Genomic DNA, 24272 nt, shown 5'->3' with positions numbered 1-24272 from the left:
CAGACAGCCACCTCTAAAAGTTCCCTCACAGAAAGTTATTCCTTGGAAATGGTTATGAATATGCTGAGACGTTTCACAATCGTTTCATGCAAAGGTTTTGGCCTAAAACATCTTATTAATCCCTTTTAATTTATTCATGGCGGAGGGGTACATGCAGGACGTTGTAAGGAAAGGTAGTCCCAACCATCCTGATTGATTCAGAGTTTCATCACTTTTCCATCATAAATATTGCACTTGAAAGACACGTGTGGGTTCTCTGGTGGGTTTAAATAGTAAATAGTATGGCTAGGTTTGTGTTGTAGGCAGGGCGACCCCTGGGGCCATGCTTCCTTTCACCACCACCGTAAAGGGTCTCTACAACTACCCGTTTCACATCAACCCACTCTGAATGACTTTGTGACCCGATTCGTGCAAAAATTTTGAAAAATTGGTGGAATTGCCCTTTAAGAAATAGAGTTATTTATTTTGGGCTGGGTTACTGACCCCGCCCACATCAGCCCATTTCCCCGCCCAGACTCTTCTCTTATTAGTTAGCGTTAGTAAATAAACGAGGTTGTAGAGGAGCGGCGGTGGGCGTGGCCAGTGAGGCTCTCAGGTTGTGTAGATAAAACTTATTGCCCCGTTAAAAGCTCGCGGAGCTCACGCGGACAGTTCGCCTCGGAGATTGACTGTACGTTCCTCACCAGACATGGAGGAGAAAGACGAAGATATCGGTAAGTTACAGTAACTCAGCGCTTATTTCTCGCGTTTTAAACTTAAATACACCGCTTTTATCAAACGAAGCTAAAATCATCCTCTTATCCGCTAGCTCCTTGTTTGAATTTTACGTTCCACCTTAAATGCGCCAGTTACAGCAGCAGCCTCAGGCGCCAGAGTGTATCTGCTGCACCATTTAAGGTGGAACGGTAAATTCGAATAAAAATCTAACGTCAACTTTGTGTTTTTCATAAAAAGACATCGCATGTCGACAGTAAAGCTGACGTTTTAAATTACCTGGCTCACCCCGGTGAAAGACGTTGAACTTGGACTGCTTTTAGACGTTTTAGAGTCACTTAGAGGAGAGATAAGCAGCTTATGAAGGTCGAGCTAATTCTCTTACCATCTGAAATGAAGAGGATTAATATTGGCTTTCTCCTCCTTTGCTGCAGTAACAGCGTCTGCTCCTCTGGGAAGGCTTTACACTAGGTGTCGGAACATTGCGGTGAGGATTTGATTGCATTCAGCCACAAGAGCATTAGTGAGGTCAGGTACTGATGTTGGATGATGAGTTGTGGACACTCCAGCTCATCCTAAAGGTGTCAGAGCTCCATCCCTCCAGAGAGTGACGCAGTGTCGTTGCTCCACAAACCTCACTAAAACTCATCCCAAAGGTTGGTTATTCTACCAGTGTGGCAGCAAATGTCCCACAACTCTGAAACCATGAAAATTAGCTTCAAAATAGAAACAAACCCCAGAAGGTTGATGTATGCATATTTTTTTGTGTATACTAAAATGAACCAACAAAAACTATGATAATTCTTCTTTTTAAATTTTTATTGCTCTGATTTTCAGTGCGTCAGCTGTGACTTCACAGATGCAGACAGATGCTGAAGTAGTGTTTTTTTTTTTGAGAAACAATCATGTTTCTGTCTTAAATTGTAAATATGCTTTAAAATGCATTGAAATGCAAAGTATTGTCCTATGTTAAAATTGTAAGCATACATCCACGGTTATGAAATCTCTTGTTTGATTTTTGATAACAACGACTTGAATGTCTTGGTCTTGTGACTTTGACTCTAAAGTGGCAGTGGACGAAATTATTAGAAAAGCTCTGGTTCTAGTCACTTTTCAGTGGTGTTACAGCCAGTGATAATAGCACTTTACTGATGATAATATACCAGACCACATTTTAAACTTGAATTACGTATTTTTAACATTCACTCCAGAGAATGTACTTCCATTGTTCCACCTTTGCTGCTGAGTTTGCTAATTAGAAGAGGTGTCTGGACATTGTAGGCATTGGAGGCAGATGATCCACTGTGGCGACCCCTAAATGGAGCAGCCGAAAGAAGAAGAAGAAGTCTGGACATTGTAGGACAGTGTAATTCTCCCTTGTGCTGTAGAGGCCTTCAAACCATCCACACGATCAGTTCCAGCTGCCAAATGTGTTTGGGGGTGGTTGTATGGATTGAGAATCGTTCTGGTGATGGAGGAATGTGAAGGAGCCAGGTTTAGCATAAAAAACTTTTTCAAATGGCTGTAAAGCCCACTGACTCATTTTAGATCATCAGAGATAGGACTGGAGCTAAAGCAACAAGGTGGAGGTTCAGACCCTAGAACCAGTGCTCTAGATGCAAGGCCTGACTGATATTAACCCGATCTGAGGTTCTACCTATTCAGATGATCATTATGAACATTATGCTAAACAAAGATGTACACACAGTTTTGATTACTGGCTAAAATGTGAAAACCTCAGAGAAAAAACAAGTCCAGACTTTCTTACTTATAAAGCACAGGTTGACCGTAAAGCAGCCCTTTGAGTTTTTACACTGCTTTTATGGATCAGAATGTATCTTGTGACATTCCTGCATGGCAGATAAATACCATAATAAGGTTATCACATGACCATAGATAAACTGTAAGCAAAAGGTCATTACAATGGAGCATTGAGTGCACCGACATGAACGCCATCAGCATATTCATTTGGTATTGCTCTTCTGAGGAAGCGTATGCAAGCCTATGGCCTTTTTCTAAAGATAAATAAGAACTGACACACTACACAAATTACATCCATACTGTTTATGGAGAACTTTGACTTACTCAGACTGCTTCAGGCCTTCCTCAGTCCTTTATGTAAATAACAGATCGCTGTGTTTACAAATCTGACTTTGTTCTGTACAGATATTTTATGATGAGTGGTATTTAAAACACATTCCAGATCATATGCTAGCAAACGAATAGAGCATAAATGACTGGAGGATTGGGAAGTGAGTGGAAACAGCAGGTCCAACAAAGAGACATCTTACTGACATTATTCAGAGCCATGCTAAGTTCAGTAACAAGGCCTGTTGGCCGGAACATTGCTGGCTAGTGTTGGGTTAGTTTTTTCGTGGAACGGCCAAATTCAATGAATCTCCCTAAGGCTCTTTTGCATTGCAAAACGGGATTGTAGCAAGTCATTTTGCTGTTTTATTGTTTTAAAAAAGACAAGATTCAGTGAATAGTAAGGTGAACTCATGATTGCATGAGTAATTGCTTTCTTAGTTGTGTAGTGAATTGCTTGTACACACAGGTCTGCACTTCTGATTTCTTGATTTGATTTTCTTTGGGTTTGATGCCGCACAATATGTAAAGGATTATTTTTTATTACTGGTCCCACTTTATATTAAGTGCTTCTAATAACTGTGTAGTTACACATGAATAACATATGCAACAACACTGTAACCACTGATGATTTAGTCAGTGTTACAGATGGATTACAGAAGTACAGCCTATGTAATTACAATGTGTATGAACTTCAGTTTTGCCTCATGTAATTACACAAGTGTGTCTTCTGCACAGGAACTTTCCTGTAGTGCAGTGTTAGTTACCCTTTAAAAAACTAGACAGTTCCTGTGTAGTTGTTATATAGGTACAGTGTAATAATTGAATGGTAGTGTAGACATTGCTTTGGTGGAAATGCAACACATTCAATTAATGTCATTAAAGTTACATGTTAATATAAGTGGACGTCTGCTGTTCTGTCACATTACAGAGTGGTTTAAAGTTGAAATTGGCTACAGCACTAACCCTAGATCCAGTGTAATGTCTTAATGTAAGTTATTACATATTTCCTTTTACATGGGAAAAAACTTCTGAAAAAAACTGCTGCTCCATTCTGATTACAGATGTAATTACATTTATGTTATTACCCTTGTGTAATTACATTAGAGTGAACAGGCTCTTACGACTATTAAGATACACTTGTGTAATTACATAAGGTTTACTTCTGCAATCCATCTGTAACAGTGAGTAAATCATTAGTAGTTCCATTGTTGTTGCATATGTTGTTCACATATAACTACACAGTTATTAGAAACACTTAATATAAAGTGGTACCTTATTTTTATTATTGGACAGACTTTTCAGTTTTATTAAGGAGTAAGAAAGAATATAAAGGTACACTATGTTGTTATATAATTTCAGCTCTGCAGTGCTCTTTGCTTTACGTTTTAGTAAATTAGTAGTTATTACTTTAATGTTTATTATGTACAAGCTGGTAGGGCTGAAAGATTAATCAGAACACACACAAGAAAAATACTGCCAGCCAGTAAATAACATGTGTATCATTATAACTATTACCATTACTACTGTCATTAGTAGTAGTAATAGTAGTAGTAGCATATCACAGCCTTCTAAATCGCGAGTCATTTTAAGTCAAAACATCAAAATTGTCCAACATACAAAAGAAAAAAGAACAGAGAAAAAAGAAAATGTATAAATTGCAATACAATTCAACTTAAATTTAGAAAACACTTCCTAATTATAAGTCAAAGTAGGTTCATCTAGGCTGCTCTACATGTAATGAAGTCTGTAAGAAAAACATAATACCAAAACGCATGAAAACGTGTGTTAGTTCATTTGTGTGTTAGTGTGTGTTTGTTCTGAATTTACCTATTGTGGGACTAAAAAAGGATTATCTTATCATTTTATATCAAAATCACAATTTAAGAAAGTGCAGTTTTCAAAACCTAAGCCTTGTCTTAAGTGGGGAAGTTTGACCAGTCAGAGGCAACCAAACCTTTGTGTGTTGTGATATCACCATCACAACGTACTGGCAGTTTGGCACACTGCATTCAGGGGTGAAGCCTCAAGCCAGAAAAAGTGGATATTCTCAACTTATTGGGCAAAAAAAACAGGCACAATATTAATGAGACAAATATAAAGTACATACACACATATATGTATGTATGTATTACTAGATATAGCTATGTAAGCAAACAGAAGGCTTTTGAACACTTACTTTTCCAACATTACCCTCAATTAAGTTAGCATATCCTGCAGGTACGCTTGAGGGCTACACTATGTTTTTCTAGAAATACCCAGGAACCTTGTCTTATGGAACAATCTGGACTGGCTGAACATGAGCCTGTGGTTACCATGCCCAATGCCAAGCATCAACTAGAGGGATATAAAGCACCATAGCACTGGGCTGTGGAACTGCATTTTCTGGAGAGATTGAGCCTGAAGCGAATAGGAGAATAGAGTGAGTAACTAAGCTGAGGCCTAGCTAAATAAACAGTTCTAATATTGAGGCAAGTGAGTGTCCCTCGTGTGCTGGAACGCTCGTGTACATTTCTGTTGTGTGTGCTCATTTGCTATTTCTAGAGAGTGTTTAAGTTTTCGTGATGTCAGGCTGATTTTTAGAAGCACCCTATGTCTGTAAAAATAGATGGTGGAAAGCGAGAAGATGAAGGGCACAGCTTTCATCATCTGATTGGATAATCTGACATTTATTCCTGAAATGTGGTGCTTTAACAGCATGTCATGCACTGTCACTGGCTGGTAATATAATCAGGTTAATGAATACACTGACCTGCCACTTTATTAAGTACACCTAGCTGTATCTACACATTGTCCATTTTATCAGCTCCACGTAACATATGTTTCTCTGCATACTTTGTTGGGTTGGTGTTCAATGGTAAAGACCCCCACAGGACCACCACAGAGCATGTATTATCTGCTGGTGGATCATTCTCAGCACTGCAGTTAGACTGATGTGGGGATTGTGTGTTAGTGTATGTTGTGCTGGTACAAGTGGATCAGATACAGCAGTGCTTCTGGAGTTTTTAAACACTGTGTCCAGTCACTGTCCATTCTATTAGACACTCCTACCTTGTAGATGTAAATTCAGAGACAATAGCTCATTTGTTGCTGCACAGTTTGTGTTGGTGATCCTTTAGATCACAGTATGCTGCCCACAGGACACTGCTGGCTGGATATTTTTTGTTCTCAGTCCAGCAGTGACACTGAGGTGTTTAAAAACTCAGCACTGCTTTGTCTGATCCACTCATACCAGCACAACACACACTACACCGCTACATCAGTGTCACTACAGTGCTGAGGGTGATCCACCACCCATACCTGACCTGGTCCTGTGGAGGTCCTGACCATTGAAGAACAGAGTAATGAGGCATGCAGAGAAAAAGGTGGGCTACGGTCTGTAATTGTAGAACTACAGAGTGAACCTATTTGGTAAGCAGAGCTGATAAAATGGATAAAAAGTGTAGATACAAGGAGGTGGACTTAATACAGTGGCCAGTTGTTTTACTTTAACATGGTTGATTTACTTAGATTTCAAATGCCATGTCCAGCACATGGTCCCTTTAGATCTTAGCCTTTATCATTGATTGTATGTGAAGGCGCCGGACCTTTTCTCTCAGTCATAGGTGCTGTTTTTGCTGCGCACGTCATTGTAACAGTGTGTTAGGTACCAGGCTGTATTGAATACGTTCTCAGGGGTCCACGTTTATGTGTTATTTTGTCCATTGTTAAGCTGTAGTGCCACATAGTCTGCACAAATAACACCATCTGAGATGAATTGGTCTCTGGGTAGTAGGTTTTCCCTTTAGAGTGGTGCACCCTAGCTATAACCCCAGTACAATTCTCCTTACACCCAGAGTGTAGCACTTAAAGGGTAATTCCATCGATTGTTCAAAATTTGAGCATGCTTCAGTTGTTAAGATGTGAACAATTCATTCAAAGTAGATTGATTTGGATTGGTTCTATGTAGAGGAACTTACTGACTCAGATTTATGTGAGAGGTGGTGATAGGTTGTCATGCCCACAACAGAAATACTGCTTTTTTATTGGCTACACAGAACATTGTTAATGGTGAAAGAGTGTTAAATCTAAAAAAAGTACATAAAAACAGGGAATAAAGTGAATTAAACAATGTTTTAGTCCAAAAAGGTAATCTCAACTGATATCTCAGATATCAGGCAGTGTATTCATAAGCATTTCAGGTAATAACTTTCTATGATGTAGAGGTGATCAGAGGTGTTGAAAGCTTTCGATGTCTGGTTCCTGTCACCACCACTGTGAACAGTCCTGATTCTGTGTCTCTAAAACAGAGTATTTCACACCAAACCCCTTTGAATGACTTTGTTCACATCCTACACATTTATCCATCCATCCATCCATCCATTATCTTCCGCTTCTCCGGGGTTCGGGTCGCGGGGGCAGCATCCTAAGCAATGAAGCCCAGACCTCCCTTTCCCCAGCCACTTCCACCAGCTCTCCAAGGGGGATTCCGAGGCGCTCCCAGGCCAGCTGGGCGATATAGTCGCGCCAGCGTGTCCTGGGTCTTCCCCGGGGTCTCCTCCCAGGTGGACTCGCCTGTGACACCTCCCGAGGGAGGCGTCCAGGAGGCATCCTAACCAGATGCCCGAACCACCTCAGCTGGCTCCTCTCGACGTGAAGAAGCAGCGGCTCTACTCCGAGTCCCTCCCGGATGACTGAACTTCTCACCCTATCTCTAAGGGAGAGATCCTACACATTTAATTTTGCAGAAATTCTGAAAAATCACTGCAGTCTTTGTATTATTGCTTTGTGTTTAGTCTTAGACAACACAGATCCATATTTTGCTAGTACACAGATCCATATTGTGCAAGTGATGAGCAAGAAAGACTGGACTAATAAGACAATTATACAAACACTAATATGCAGGGCTTTTGTTTAGGGTTTAGATTAATCTTAAGCCACAAACCAAATATAGACAGTACAGTCATATTCTCAGGTTATTGTGTGAATTGTGATTGTGTTCCTCCCTCTGAGAGGGAGGAAAGTGGAAAGTGACTACCTAAACATTCTAATGAGCATAGAGCAATAAAATAGTCCCAGGAGAGCAATAATATTTAATGTGTTCTCTACCTTTGCAGGTCTTTTCATAAGAAGGAAACTCAGGAGAATATTACTGCATTAATGCTTTAGTACAATCCTAAAAGAGATGGTTTTACAAAGGTTCTTTAGTAAAGAAAACGGTTGTATAAAAACACTCAGAGAACCTTTGCATGGTTAAAGGGTTCTTTGCATTATGAAAGTGTTCTTTGGAATGAGTTGAATAACACCCAAAAGGGTTCTTCTATTGTTAACATGTCAAGCTTGTTACAACAGAAGAACGCTTTTGGGTGCTATATAGAACCCTCTTCAAAAAGGTTCTACATAGAACCATCTACACGACTTTCTCCATCGATCTGAAAAACCCTTTCACAATGCAAAAAGCCCTCCAGTCCTGCAGAGTTCTTTGAGTGCTCATGGTTTTTTTACAGAACCTTTTTCTTTACTAAAGAACTGTTGAAGAGTTTTTGTTAGAGTGTACATAGAACCATTTGCATACTTAATTTTTTTTTCCATTGTGAAATGTTTAATCAGAATGAGGATGATGTCTGTATAGAACCATCAAAAGGGTTCTGTGATTGTTACAGCATCATGGTTGCTGTAGCGTGGGAGAGCAATGATGATGTGACAAGCGAGATTTATTTGGGGCACATCCAGGGTCATGGTCAAGACAGTCCAAGTTCAATCAGCCAACACGGACAGCAGGAGGGACGGACATAACGAAACAAATACAGAATTCAAACAGTACTCTTCAAAGAGTACAAACAATACATACAATACAAAGACCAATAAACAACTAGGAAAAACACAGGGCTTAAATACAAGAGGGCTAGCAAGGGATAACAGGACACAGATGGAAAACACAGGCGGTAACAATCAGGGGCGGAGTCAGAAAACAAGGGGGCCTTACTGGGAAGGAATCGAAACAAAGAAAGCACATGGACTAGACCAAAACAAAAAGCACATGGAAGACTGGGAGGGGCCAATCGCGACAGCTGCAAGTATAGATGAGCTCTTTTTAGTGCTATATAGATCCCTTTTCAAACAGGTTCTGCAGAAACCATATACAACACATTCAGCATCAGTCTGAAGAACCCTTTCACCATGCAAAGAACCCTTCAAGCAGGCAAATGCTTCTCTGAGCCAGGAGTGCTGCTTTTTCAAAAATACTATCAAAAATTGAATACAATGATTTTTATCCAATATTTTACTCATTGTGTTGCACTAAATCCAGCTAAAATCCAGTCAGGGCTAAGTTTGTAATTTTGTTTATTTGTATTTTACAAGTACTAATAATATACACAATGTAGTCAGAAAAGCATATTGTATAACATTGTGACATCATTAATCATGAAAACTGTATAGTCATATTGCCCAGCCCCACCTTTAAGAACCATCTTTTTAAACGTGCATATAAAAGTTTCTAAGTGCAATTTTCAGTTCTTTTCTTTGTCTCACTCTGTGGTCCATGGAATCATAAGATTGATGAGATTGGTGTTGAGCTGTATGTAATGTAAAAAATACATATATTACTTTAAAAAATTGAATTTTATGAAAAACTGCCTTACTTGCTATAAAATTGTTATATTAATTGTGTCACTTATATCCATTCAGCCATATAGCTGGCAGTTAGCATATATGAACTCTGTTTCTTCAGTATAAAAAGCAGCTGTTCAAACCCCAGGTTTGACTTTCTTTGGACCAAAAAAATGCTGAAACCATTTAAATATGCTTTGATTGTGAAACTGAGAAAAATTACAATTACAATTAAACACAATTAAATAATCAATATTTGAAAGTTTTGTGATGAATCGAACCAAAGAACATCTCAAAGTGACTTGGAAAAAAGTCTGGTTCCATTCACTTACATTAAAGATAAGGTATGTCTTTTCCTTTGCCTGTAAAGTTATGGTTTTATAGATGCAGGGATTTGTTGCAACAGCAGCAACGTGCTTTTTTGAGCATATTGTGGGTATTGTTAGTACTTAAAAACATTTCCAAACTGCATGACTACAAAGAGAGCCTAATTAGTGCTGTTTAACTGGATTTGTTGCAGTACATTGTGTGAAAAGTTGAATACAAATGATTGTATTTGTAGTTTTGGAAGTGTTTTTTACTTTTATTTTTTCCTACTTATCAAATGTCAGAAAAACATGTCTCCAACTAGAAAAAAGCTTTGAAAACGGGAAAAAAATTGAACAGTTCCTTTCAGGCCTTCCCCTTTTCCTGTTGAAATGTCACCATACAGTAGTGATGGATCTCCACTGCCAGTTAAGCCTAAAAAATACCGTTATACTGTTTGCCTGGACGCCCAGATCTGCGTATAGTGATGTATTTTGAGTGCATTGTTTCTTCAGCCACCATGCTTAACACTCCCCATTCTTCTGACTTAGCTGAAATATCAATCTTAAGTATAATCTCTGGAGGAAGCCCATTTGCGCTACTATTTATACACCCTTGTTAGCAGCATTGTTTGCTGAAGCTAAGGGTGAGAAATACTGTATTTATAACTTTGTATGCTGGGGCTTTAAAGCAGGCACTGGGAAAGCAACCTCATGAATAGGCGCCATGGACTGATTGCTAAGCAAGCCTTCTGCAGAAGAATGGCTTTTCGTGAAAACCAAGCACAAATAAAACTGGATTGGTTTGCTGTGGAGCCAAAACAATGTAACAGTTTTGTTTTTTACATTTTATTTTTCCCTTGACCAAAGTTTAGCTTTTGCTTTTTCAGTCCTTTTTGTTTTCAAAAAGTTGTTTGTTACTGCGTTTTTCCTCCTCAGTCTCGTCTGCTCCTCACTATCTTGCATTCCAGAGGGCTTGTTTTTCTTTACAGTAACCCTTCCTGGCCCACCCTCTTCCACTCTGGAAGCTCCTCTCTTATTTGTTTCTGTTTGTGTGGATCATATTCAACTGAAGTGGAGAGAAAATGAGACAAGGTTTTTGGTGTATTTTGTCATATTATGCAATCACTTAAGCATTGTGTCACTTAAGCCTTGAAAATGAAGAAAACATGCAATGTTTATGTAACATGCTTTTAGATGTTCGAAATAAGACATTGTCAAACACTTTTTATAACACAAGATAAGATAATCCTTTATTAGTCCCACAGCGGGGAAATTCACAGTATTACAGCAGCAGAGTAATAGAATATGAACATATACAGTTCCATCCATCCATCCATCTTCTAAGCCACTTCTCCCCCAGGGTCGCAGGGGCGGTGCTGGAGCCTATCCCAGCGGCCATGGGCAGAAGGCAGGATACACACATACAGTTAATTAAAATAAATTCAGTGAGACAAAATCCTGTCCCAAACTTGCAGCAGAGTCAGTTGACCAGCTGCAGACCAAGTGACCACAGTATCGGCCTTTGCTTGATTCAGTCTGGCAGTGGCTACTCCAATACCGTAGCATCCATAAAACAGTGTAAGAATGTAAATCTTAAGTGCACGTTTGTCTCCGTATGAAATTGCAAAATTACTCTTAACTGGGTTTCAAGTATTGAACTGGGTATAAAGGCAGGCCTACGTCTAAAACAGTAGCGAACAAGCTGTCATTTCCAGACATGCGCCTCTTTTACTGCCCTGTTGCAGAATTTGATTTTTAGATAAACATAGAATGATCAACAAAGCTTTATTTGACTGCAAAAGAGGATTATTTTAACACAGTTTTGATAATAAACGGCTTTAAAGGCTGGAGTTAATGTATAACTGCTAATTCACCCTTTAATCCTGATCTGCAGGTCACCATAGCAACACAGAGAAGACTCGTCTAGCTAGTAGCTAATGAAAAGGCAAAGAGATAGATTTAAGAGAAATGATAATTTGAAGACAGATGGACTTATTTGCATTTATAATCACCTCAGCTGGTTTCCTGATGCGTTTAATCGGCGGTGAGAAACTGTCAAACACTAAAAAGTCACAAAGCTGAAGTCATTTACATTACAAACAAAAGTGATATTATTGAGGTGGGGTCCTTCCTACATGCCCCCCAAGAAGGATGCTATTAAGGGCCCCGGAGTACTGGCATTATATTAGACTCACTTTATACATGCATCTGCAGCCAGCTGGGTTTTATATTATTGACAACACCAATTCCAAAAACCACATTTTCAAATGGTAAGTCCAAAGTTGGCATTAATGATGTGTATTATTGTTTGCCCCTAAAAGCAGAGATTATCGACCCAGTCCTCTCTATTTATTCTAGCTAATCATGGTTGTTTCATTCCATCTCTGAATACTGGTAAGCCAGGTGATCAGTAATACGTTACAGATTGCTCAGATTAACCAGCAGATGGAGCAGTATGAAAACATACTGTAATAAAGGGGCTCTGAGCAGTTTGTGGCGATTACAGCTTCTTTCTCTTTACTACAGGTGCATTTGATCCCAGCATTCCAGAGGAAGGTTCTTCAGCCCCCCCTCCTGGCTGGTTGGACAGTGTATCAGGCTATGAGGACCATCTAGGAGGTGGGGTTTTTTTTCTAAGATTTTTTATATATTATACGTTCTGTACTAGAATCTTTCAATAAAGCACATTGCTGACAAAACTTCAGCCTGGTTCTTGTGCTGTGAAGCAGCAATTCTACCACAACACCAAACCTCCCTTTCTTTTTCCTTTGCTTATATCAAATAAAGGATTTTAAAGAAAAATATAAACATCATTAAAGTTTTAAAACATACCATTCAGTACTCAATCAATACAGTCCATATCTGCAAACTAAGCTTCAAAAATAGCCTGATTTGAATTCATCGTTTCTGTTCAGCCAACAGCAGCTCCGTCGCTTCATAATGCGCCACACATTTTCGATGGGAGACAGATCTGGACTGCAGGCACCCGCACTCTTTTACTACGATGCCACGCTGCTGTAATACGTGCAGAATGTGGCTTGGCATTGTCTTGCTGAAATAAGCAGGATGTCCCTGAAAAAGACGTTGCTTGGATGGCAACATATGTGTCTCCAACACCTGTATGTACCTTTCAGCATTAATGGTGCCTTAACAGATGTGCAAGTTACCCATGCCATGGGCACTAACACACCCCCACACCATCAGATATGCTGGCTTTTGAACTTTGCGCTGATAACAATCCGGACAGGCCTTTTCCTCTTTGGCCCGGAGGACACAACGTCCATGATTTCCAAAAACAATTTGAAATGTGGACTCATCAGACCACAGGACCCTTTTCCACTTTGCGTCAGTCCATCTCAGATGAGCTCGGGCCCAGAGAAGCCAGCGGTGTTTCTGGGTGTTGTTGATATCTGGCTTTCGCTTTGCATGGCAGAGTTTTAACTTGCACTTGTAGATGGAGCAACGAACTGTGTTCACTGACAGTGGTTTTCCGAAGTGTTCCTGAGCCCATGTGGTAATATCCGTTACAGAATGATGTCGGTTTTTAATGCAGTGCCGCCTGAGGGATCGAAGGTCACAGGCATTCAATGTTGGTTTTCTGTCTTGCCGCTTACTTGCAGAGATTTCTCCAGATTCTCAGAATTTTTTGATGATATTATGGACCGTAGATGATGAAATCCCTAAATTCCTTGCAATTGCACGTTGAGAAACGTTGTTCTTAAACTGTTGGACCATTTGCTCACGCAGTTGTTCACAAAGTGGTGAACCTCGCTCCATCCTTGCTTGTGAATGACTGAGCCTTTCAGGGATGCTCCCTTTATACCCAATCATGACACTCACCTGTTTCCAATTAACCTGTTCACCTGTTTAATTCTGTACTCTAAGAACTTTAGAAGGCAGCATAAGAAATGTTTGTTAAATTGTTAACAATGTTTAACATATATGCTATCAAAATATGTGTTTTTTGCTCAAAAACTGTAAAGAACAGTCTCAAATTCGTTACACTAAAGACATCAAAGGAAAATGTAGGATGTAGGCCTTTTAAAGCCAGGGTTGTCGAAAAATCTGATTTTCATATGTTCCTCCTCTTCCAAGTGCAGTAGATCAGCTTTATTTGGTGTCTGAAGTTTACTTCTTTAGTTTTGCGCAGGGGCTTTGAGGCTAATGTGGCTTATGTGTATGGTTGTATGACATGCTGTTAAAATTGGAGAACAGAAGTACAGATAATAGTCAGATTTCAAGATGGCTGCTGCTGTTGTTTTAGCTGTTCAATTTTTGCTATATTTGTAGATTTAAAAATGTAATACGGTGCCATAAACCACCTAAGAAAGTATTTGAGATTACTTTAAAAGCCCACACAGTGAGTGTGCTTATATTAATCCGCCAACTACAGAAATTCAGGTTTTGTCAGTAATCCAATTAACATTTTTACATACTCTTGAGTAATCAGATAAATTGTGAAACTCCGGCTCTACATGAGTTAGGCAATAATCAGATTTCTGCTTTTCCGCCAGCCCATAAACTCTTAGAAGAAGACGAGACATAAACACAACGTAAGCCACTTTAGCTGAAAACATAAACATACATCATCTAGAAGATGAAGAATATTTAAATCCTTCATTTCGTGTTTTGTTTCAGCACCTCTCCAAAAGTGTTTTGCTGTGTCACGTGGCAACACTGCTGACCTATTTCTAGTACCGCCATCTGTTACACACATGCGCTGTCTGAAATCTGACGGAAATCAGAATAAGAGTTTACATGCACTGAGAAATCTGATTACTGAGCTGAAATCTAGCTCTCTTTTTTTAGAGATTTCTTAATCAGAGTTTGGTGTTTACATGACTATTTAAATAATCGGATAACTGCAGAAATCTGATTATGATCAGATTATTGAATGCATGAAACACACTCAGTTTGAGACAAATGAGCAATGATTTAGACATGGTTGTTTACATTACTTGTTACCAGCGCAAAACCAAAGAACATACAAATGTATTCTGACTGATCGTCAACATCAGCTAAGGGAGGAAACTGTAATTTAGATTTTTGACTGAACCATCCATTTAACTGTAGCGCTGTTGCAATTCGCATGCATATCAGATTCATTCATTATTCTTAATTGTATTGACTTAATAATGGTTGAGACAGAATTCTTACCTACAGACCTATTCCGTATGTTGCAGGCTTTTGCTTATAGACATATGCAGAGGAGTAAATAAAGATGCTTACAGCATTAAGACAGTTCTGCAAAGAAATGAAGAGATTAGAGAACTGTATTACAGCAGAGTTTTACACTTCTTGCTTGACCAACAGATTGCACAGATCAGATCTGCCCTCCTCCTCCTGATTTCGTCCCCCAGCCTGAAAATGACAGGAATGCGTCCGTCCCTAAAGTGATGTACTACTTAATTTTATAAACATCATATACACATCATATATTATACACGTCATATTGATTACACAGTTTACTTTCTAATGATGCAGTTTGAGGTGTCTCTCTATAAGTGTACCATTTACAGTGTGCCATGTATTACAAAGCTCTGTCTATATTGTAATTGGTCCTACAGGGTGCCTCAGGTGTCCGAAGATGTGGCCAGAGAGGCTTTGCTCAAGTTTGTGGGGAAAAAGTGGACATACAGCAGCAAGCCGGCTCAAAACCTAGTCTTCAAGGATCTGAAGCCATTTACTGTATATCGTGTAAATCATCTCCTTCCATGTTTTGTCTTATTTAATGTACCATGACATTGTTATGCTGTTTTGCCTTGACCCTGATACAGTGCTCTAGGACTGTATGATAATGTTTATTACGCTCATGATAAATTTTGCCACAGTGTGCTTTCCTGAGCATATATTGGATATCATCAATAGTTCTAAAGCTCTGACTGAAGCACGATTTATTACAAGCAGTGCAGAATTAGTCATGGTTAAGTTGATTTAGTGTAAACCTTTTTGAAAGCTAAATATTGTGACATATCATGTATCATAAAAGTTCCCTTCTCATTTTAGTATCGCTTGGAAACCTTTACTGAGTCCAGATCAAGTGCCTGGGAGTGTGAGACATACACCGGTAATGCACAGCACTGAAACACTGTACACGTTTGTATTCATTGTTCTTTGTTTGGTTAGTTTTATCAATGAGGTGGCATTCAGTGACAAAACTAGAAGCCATGAAAGTAATCTCTGAATAAGAATAAAACATAGAAAGTTGATGTTTATTTATTCTTTGCACTATTACTAAATTACCCAGCACAAAACCTAGTAGTTTTCATCAAGCTGTGCATGAAAAACAGCATGTCACAGCAGTGACTTCACAGATGCAGAAGAATTGGTTTTTATGTGAATTGTGATGCTTGTTTGTCAGTTTAAATTGTAACAATGCGCTTTAATTAGTGTCTATACTCACTCTTAGCTAATAGATTCAATATAGTACTGAAAAATGGTTACTATATAGAACCTTTTTAAAAAGGGTTCTTTAAAACTGGTTTACTAGCACAGAAAAGAACTGTTTGACCATGCAAAGAACCTTTTATGCATTAAATTGGTTCTCTGAGTGTTCATGCTTCTATGTAGAACAGCTCCCTTTACTAAAGAATCATTGAAGAACATTTTTTTAAATGTTTATGTTAAAAAAGGCTGTATAAAAACAACCTCGTATTTATATCAGTGGTGTTTCAGAAACATTAAATGTCATTTAACAGCTTCATGTGTTGCAACAGAAAGGTCATTAGTGTTACTCTTGAAACAGTGAATTTGACATAATAAAGAACCACAAATGCAATATTTGTAATTTTCTACATACTGTGTGACCTTGAAGAAAAATGAATTGAAATGGATTATAGTTTAGAAAAGCTCAGATTATTTGAAGCTGTGGTCCATTTTATTGTCCATAGAGTAAATTTGTTGGTGGTGTTACAGCTTTACAGATGTTACTCAGTGTAACAGACAAATTACCATATCCATACATTTGTACTCCATTGGACACCGCAATGGTAAAATGACCCAAATGTCCCTACCAGCTTTTATTCATACTTACCTTAAAGTTTGTGGCTATTCCTCTAAACGTGCAGATCAAGTATTACAGTAACTGAACCATGGCTGACTAAAGACCTTCTCTGAAGTAAACAGTAGAGCATTTGAACTTCCACCAAGCGGTATAGTTGCCTTTTATTAGAGACAGACTTAATTGTTGATAACAAAAATTTTAGAAGTAGAAGAGGAGATTTTTTATGATTTGCATTTGATGAAAAGTAAACACATTTTTTGTGATAAGAACAAGCATCGAAACAAGAGTCTCAAATGCAGAATTCAGAATGGTATTTGAATATAAATGTAATTATTTTGTAAATGCATTCAAAGAGCTTTGCAGATCAACAGCAATAACCCTAGACTTCTAAGACTTAAACCAGCACTGGATTAATGGCAATGCCAATAAATAACTGCACTGTTGGTGTAGCAGTATATAAAAGATCACGGTTGATCACATAAAGAAGAGGAACTGAAACTAAAAAAAGGAAAAAATCACTTCAAAACTCAAGTCTGCCTCGGTAAAGAAGGTCATCATTTCATTTATTTAAATTTGACAAGTTTACTTTGGGCTCTCATCAGGGCAGTTTGTGGATGGGCCCCAGTATGGCATGATTCCCCAACCATGGCAAGTGGAAGTACAGTATCCACCCAAATTCACTGACACGGTTCAGAAAGTACGTGTGCCTCACACCTCATCTGTAAAGGTAATACCTTTATGAATAAAGACTATTAATATTATAGTAATATTATTATTATTTTATATATTTTCTTAACCATTCTGTACACTGTGAAAGGTTAGAACAAGAAATAATGTAGTAGCAGTGTTTTCATTTTCTCCAAGTGCTTTTAAGAAAGACGAGATGTGCTCTGAAGACTCGGCTTCAAATCAAGCGGCCTGCCCTTTATTACTCATACAGTATATCCATAGCTGTTGGTGTTTCCATTACATTGTCCACATCTTGTAGTTCTTGTCAGGGCTCAATATGTAGTTTGTCCAGCAGTCTCTTAATTGGTACAATCAGACCTGTTGTTTTGTTATGCAAAACATATGAAGTAGTAGTTGTTTATATTGTTGTTGTCGGACAAAACCTTGCATCTTTTTATAAAGAATTAGAAAACTTCAGATGCCCTTTACACCATGCTAGAGTTTCATGATGATTAAACAAATGAAAATGGTCTAAAATTATTCAGGAAAAATCTTGTCGTATTATCTTCCATTTAAAATTGAGAAGGTTTGTTCTTCTCTTATAAAGTTACTGTTTTGGAGATACAAGATTTTGTCCTGACAGTGACAACATGCTAGCTGGGTTTCAGTTTTTTCTCTCTATTTGTTTGCTTGTGATTCTCGGTGCTGTCTAAGCCTTGTTACCAGTGTCGTGGAAAGGGACGAATACGCTGTACTCACTGCCACGGCAGAGGACGAGTGAGTAGGCGATGTGTTACTGTTTTACTCTTTGCTGATTGTCCCTCATTGGATCCAGCTTACATCTAGAGTTTATGGTAAAATCAACAGTGTAGTTCAGAGGTGAGGTAGTTATTAAAGAAGTTCTCCTGCATTTTTCTGTATAGTCAGCTAAATCTGTGAATCCATCTTCAAGCCCTTAAATGGTCAGGGCCCAACAGCAGACCCAATGTTTTATTACATATTTCTATAACTTAACAATAGCTCAGCCTTTGTCTGCATTGAGATCTATGTAGTTACTGAATAATAAACACTAGTATGTACTAAGCTTGAGATTTGAAGGTTAAGAAGTGTGATCTGGCACTGGCAAACTACCTAACTAAAGATGTAATCTTTTAGATGCAGTGCATTTCCTGTCATGGTTCTGGACACGGTCGCAACAGAAGATGTGCTGGCTGTCATGGAGGTGGAAGAAGAGTGTATGTAATTACGAAGAAACCATATCAATAACGTTTTCACATATATTGCTACATAATGATGAATAAAGACGGTTCTTACATTTCTCAGACAGCCTTGCTTATCCACATTAATGCAATGAGACCAGTAATTAAGCATTGGTATTCCTCTACATGCAGATGTACATGGTGTCATGGTAGCGGCCATAGGACTTGCCGGAAATGTAATGGGCATAAAAAGCTCCTGCATTTCATTCAGCTCACAGTGACATGGTAAGTATTCTGTCTAAATGCGTTCTTACTTTAATGCTTAAGTTTTGATTTAAATTATTCTGACACAAGGATTCCAGATATTTATTTAACCCTTAAAAGTCTAGTATTGTCATTTTACTATACATACATTTTGCTTTATGCAGTTATTTGATTGTAATTACATAATTACAGAATTAATTGCATAGTAAATTAACCACCAATTTACGTTCTGTATTAACAGGTCCAATTTCCAAATAATGGGACAAAAAATAAGGGATGTTTTTCTATGTCTGTGCACATAATAACTTTTGATCGAATTCAAAACCTAATAAAATTCCTCTTCTAGTTACAAGCACAAATATGAAATGGATTGACGGTTAATTTTCTACAGAATTACTCCAGATGTTTCAACAAGTTATGAGTGATGAGTGAAATAATTCATATAAAATGACAACATGATTTTGTTATCAGCCTTGATAGCAGTGACTAGGGGTTAAATAAGGAAAATGACTTATTTTCAAAAGATGCACTGAGCTTTGGCTTTATTGAGCATCATTAGATTTGTATACACCAGGCATGTCAAACTGGGGACTCTGAATTCAGTTCATGAAGGGCTTGCTGATTAGCTGATGAGCTGAATCAGCTGTGTTTAATGAGACAGCGTGCAGATGCCTGCAGTGTTTTGGCCCCTTAGGACTGGAGTCTGACATAAGTGATACAGACAGTAGCATTTTACTGTATGATGATGGATTTGTATATTCATGTGTATTGTATTACACCATATTATGTTTCTTAGGAAGAACCAAGTGTATGAGTTCATACCCGACCAGCAGCCTGAGTTCCCCATGAAGAAGTTTGAGAAAGTGTCTGGGGAAGCATTCTTCATAGATGAAAGTCTCCTGGTATTCATTGATTCAGTCTATTTATTCTTCACATGTGTTTATTATTGGCCATGGCCAGGACCCACTGGCAGGTCCAAAGTTTCATTACTTTTGCAAACTTCTGTAAGCTAAAAATAACTATAGTTTGCTTTGCAATCCATGCAGTTACTGAATAGTAGGCCTCAGTAATTTATAAGCCTGAGACTTTAAGGCAGGGGTCGGCTCTTTTACTGCCTTGTTGTGGCTCCACAGGAGAACTAGATTTTTAGGTAAACATAGAATGATCAGCAGAGCTTTATTTTACTGCAAAGGAGGACTATTTTAACGCAGTTTTAACAGTAAAGAACCTTAAATGCTGGAGATAATGTATAACTGCTAATTCACTGACCTTTAACCCTGAAGGTTGGCATGCAGACTGCCTGTCACCATAGTAACGCACACAACATTCTCGCCTAGCTAGTAGCTAACAGAAAGGCAAAAGAAGAGATTTAAGACGAACGCTGATAATTTGGAGATGAATGGACTTATTTGCATTTATAATAACTCCAGCTGATTTCCTGATGTGTTTAATCTGCAATGAGAAACTGTCAAACCGGCTATAGCTTAGCTAAAGCTTAAAGCAAGTAGGTCTGCGTTTTCGTTTATATGTTTTTTAGCCTATACTAGTACATCAGCACATACTAAGATATTTTTACAGCCAAGATGGTAAAATAGGCATAAGATGTTGTGGCTCCCAAGATGGTCTGATTTTTGTTCAAAGGACAAAAGGGCTCTTCCTAACATTTGGGTTGCCGACCCCTGGTTTAAGTGGTTAAATTTGGTGGAATCTAGAATATGTGGAAGGCATGTAAAGCACAAACATATTGGTGTTGTCTGAAGAAAACCTCAATCTCAAATGATAACTTTACAGGACAAGTAAAAATCTGCTTTACTTTTAATGTAAGTCAGGGGAACCAAAGTTTATTCCAAGTCATTTTGGCCCATTTCTTTTGGCCCACTCTAATAAATAAAATAAAATTTACACACAATGTGAAGGACAACAGGCTTGTTCAAATAATGTCAAAAACAAAAACGGAAATAAGTTTTCTTGTGTGAATAATGATAATGACAAACGTGAATTGTCATTATCTACAGTTAACATATACAGTTGGTCAGGACTGCTGTGGTAGTATTAAAAGCAGAGCTGTGTTTGCAGGTCTATCCAGTAGATGGCTTCCCTGATCAAGAAATTTGCAATGCCTCTAAAGAAGCGACCCAGGAGCATCTACTCAAGTATTCAGCCTCCAGTCGCATCTTACAACAGGTGAAATTCCTACAGTAAAGCAGTATGCCATTGGCTGTGCGTTACAGTGATTTTACCACAGTTAAGGAAGGTCATGATCTTATGTTACCATGGCTGTGCAGAAATGATTGCCTAAAGTAGCGTATTTTATTTTAATTTTATTTTTTTTAATGAGTGTCATATGATCAAAGGCACCAGTTACGTTTAGAATGGCTTTAAAAGTGACCCAGCCAGTCAGACACACTTAAAAAAGATGTTTTTTCAAGGATTCTTCAATAAGGCAATAGTTCTATTTAAAGGCTATATAGTTCTACATGGAAACATTTTATACTTAGATGGTTCTTTGCTTGGTAAGTGTTTTTCAGATTGATGGAAAAATGTTTTATATGGTTCTTTTTAAAAAAGGCTCTATATAGCACCAAAAAGGGTTCTGTTGCTGCTATAATGCTACGCTTACAACAATAGAAGAGCCCTTTTTGTGCTATATAGTCTCTTTCAAAAAGGTTCTATATACAACCATATAAAACACATTCTTTTTTTAAGAGCGTAAAACTCATAATTCTAAATAGAACCTTTGCCTTTACTATAGAACCATTGAAGAATCATCTTTTGTGCGTATACCTTCTATACAAACATGCAGAAGTTAAAAAATGACTGCCTGATTCTTGATGACTGGGGAGGTTGCAAGGGCTATTGTCTCCACAAGGGAGCAGCAACAGCAGGCTTGTTCAAATTAGAACGAGAGCACTGAGTTTAGTGATTTTGCTCTCTACTTACAACTATATATGAATTAATGTCTTTCCCCCCTTTTCTCTTTTCTCTCTCTTTCTCTCTCTCTCTCTCTTTCTCTTTCTCTCTGTGCCTTTGTCTTTCTCTCTCCTTCTCCACAGCGACAGACAATCGAGCTGGTGCCTCTTACTCATGCCTTTTACTCCTACAATGGGAAAGACTATGACTATTTTGTCTATGGGACTGAAAATAAGGTTTACACCAGTAAATATCCGACTTCCTGCTCTATACTGTAACATTGACATTATATCTGTGTTGGATGGGAATTCCACCAATTCTTCAAGTACGATCAAAACATTAACATGTAAACAAAGTCATTTAGAGTGGTTTGATGTGAAATGCACAGTCAGAATTGCTTGCCATGGTGGTGATAGGATAGCACTTCATCCAAAAGTTATGAAATGTTTATGAATATGTCTTAAAACATACTTTTAAAATCCATTTTTGTTGGAAAGATACACATATGGCTTTGTATGCTAAAAAAAAGTCCCCCAAAAACCTGCTTTTTCAGTTGTACTACTACTTTTTCATTATTAAGGTTACATATGAAAACACGAGTAGGTTCATTGTTTTATTTAGTGAATAAGATGACTTGATTTGTGTTGGAGACATCATGATTCTGGTTCCCATCGCTACCACTATAAAGAAACCTGTACATTTTTGTACAATGCATCATCTCATATCAAACGACAATGACTCGCTGTGTTTACATCCCAAATGCTGAATTATGCAGATTTTTTTTTAATTGGTGGAATTCCCTGTTAAACCATATGGTTCACCAAAAAAATCTAATGTACACAAATTTTCTCTTACTTCAGACGTAATTGATTGGTCAAAACGTGGCTGTTGTCAGAGGTTTGGTTCTGTATTTTTACACTTGAGCTGAGAGGCTGAAGTTGCTAAAAAGTGATGGAATTCTCTGTCACCCAAATGTAACTCCAGTGCAGCTGACTGATCGAGTGTGTTTTGGGGGAAGTGGAAAATTGGGTAAAACTGTTTTTTTGGGTCATTTTTTGGCCATTCTGTTATAATGTGATTTTATTCATGCTGTATTTTATATGAACAGATTTTATAGAGGACTGTAACACTGTGTATCACAGGGGCTATAATAATAAACCAGAATAGATTTATAAAACCAATAAAGTCTCATTACCTGCATCACAGTATTACAGCTTTGCCATACAATATGTTTTTTCTTTGCCGGTTTTATTTTGTTCTTGCCAATTGTGTATGTATTGATGCTGTTTGGGATTTATTTTGGTGTGTGTGTGTGTGTGTGTGTGTGTGTGTGTGTGTGTGTGTGTGTGTGTGTGTGTGTGTGTGCGTGTGTTTGTGTAATTTATATACTCTGTATCTGTTACATACAAATATTTGTATATTTAACAGATATGTATTCATTTATTTCTGTATTATTTTCTCTTATATGCATTTACACAAGAATTACATTCTGTCTCTGAATATATAAAACAAACTAATATAACTAAAATAATGATTTTATTGATTTTTTTGGTTGTGGCGTCTTATTATTTTAAGAAGACATTTGTGTAAACCAAAAGCCTTTTTTTCAGTCATCATTGAATTTTTTTAACCGTTCGATGATATCTCCCACAACCTCTTGTTCCATTGCGTGAATGTGTCTTATTACAGTGATTTCAGTGATGTTTGTAAGGCTGAGACCAAAGTCCCTGCAAGGGAGCCACAGGATTTTAATGAATGCAGAATAAAATTCAAGAATTTGTGAAGTTGGCTTGTTGTCCGCTGTGATTATGGCAGCTGAGAATTTATTTTATTTCCTGGAGTCAAATGCAAATAAATGCTTATTTGTGAAGGGAAAACTGGATTGTGCATCATATTTGTTCTACAATGCATGTATGTTATATATTATTATTGTGTGGTTGACACCAAATGACAGTCATGTCTCTGTATTTCAGAATTTCTTCTGCAATTAAGGGTATTAATGTGCTGTGTGTCTTCTGTTGATTGCAGTAACAACCTCTATTCTTCTGGAAATTCTTACTAGATGTTGGAACACTGCTGCGAGGATTTGATTGCATTCAGCCATGATAGCATTAGTGATGTCAGAAGCTGATGTAGGATGATTAGTTCTGGATCACTGATGCCACTCCAACTCATCCCAAAGGTTTTGGATGGATTGGAACACTCCCCACTTCAGATAACAGTTTCATTGCTCCACAGCCCAGTGCTGCGGGACTTTATACCCCTTTAGGCTTATCTGTGGGAGCTCTAAGGCTTGCCACTCTTGTAGCAATGCTTTTTTAATGGAGATTATACTAGATTTGTGCATGTGTTTAATCATCTGTGTTAGGGATGGGTACACATAAAGTAGCTATATATGAATAGCTGCCTGGATTTTTCTGGAGATGTAGTGTCAGAGCAGGGAAAGCAATAAAGTGCGTGGCGCATGTGGAAGGATTGAGAACCACCAAGTTACAGAGTGGTAGTAACGCTGGTGCTGTTTATTTC

General features: G+C 38.1%; 1 protein-coding gene across 3 annotated transcripts; it reads left to right on the top strand.

Moving 5' to 3' along the window:
• Nucleotides 1-573: 573 nt before the first annotated feature.
• On the top strand, nucleotides 574-23534 carry ssuh2.1 (ssu-2 homolog, tandem duplicate 1). Of its 3 annotated transcripts, XM_017713338.2 has the most exons (13): nucleotides 626-713; nucleotides 1149-1201; nucleotides 12228-12320; nucleotides 15015-15094; nucleotides 15269-15398; nucleotides 15708-15768; nucleotides 17307-17431; nucleotides 18088-18150; nucleotides 18529-18608; nucleotides 18765-18857; nucleotides 19633-19738; nucleotides 20913-21020; nucleotides 21890-23534. In XM_017713338.2, the coding sequence occupies exons 4-13, from the start codon at nucleotides 15069-15071 to the stop codon at nucleotides 22022-22024; spliced, it is 927 nt and encodes a 308-aa protein (XP_017568827.1). In that variant the 5' UTR covers nucleotides 626-713; nucleotides 1149-1201; nucleotides 12228-12320; nucleotides 15015-15068; the 3' UTR covers nucleotides 22025-23534. The 3 variants fall into 3 exon arrangements, with proteins under 3 accessions (XP_017568826.1, XP_017568825.1, XP_017568827.1); XM_017713337.2 differs by lacking the exon at nucleotides 1149-1201 and having other exon boundaries at nucleotides 574-713; nucleotides 15015-15099; nucleotides 15269-15389; XM_017713336.2 differs by lacking the exon at nucleotides 1149-1201 and having other exon boundaries at nucleotides 574-713; nucleotides 15015-15099.
• The last annotated feature ends 738 nt before the right edge of the window (nucleotides 23535-24272 follow it).

This window comes from Pygocentrus nattereri, chromosome 21 (assembly GCF_015220715.1).
Source record: "Pygocentrus nattereri isolate fPygNat1 chromosome 21, fPygNat1.pri, whole genome shotgun sequence".
In the NCBI taxonomy this organism is placed as follows: domain Eukaryota; kingdom Metazoa; phylum Chordata; class Actinopteri; order Characiformes; family Serrasalmidae; genus Pygocentrus; species Pygocentrus nattereri.
This window is presented reverse-complemented; position numbering and strand designations above follow the sequence as displayed.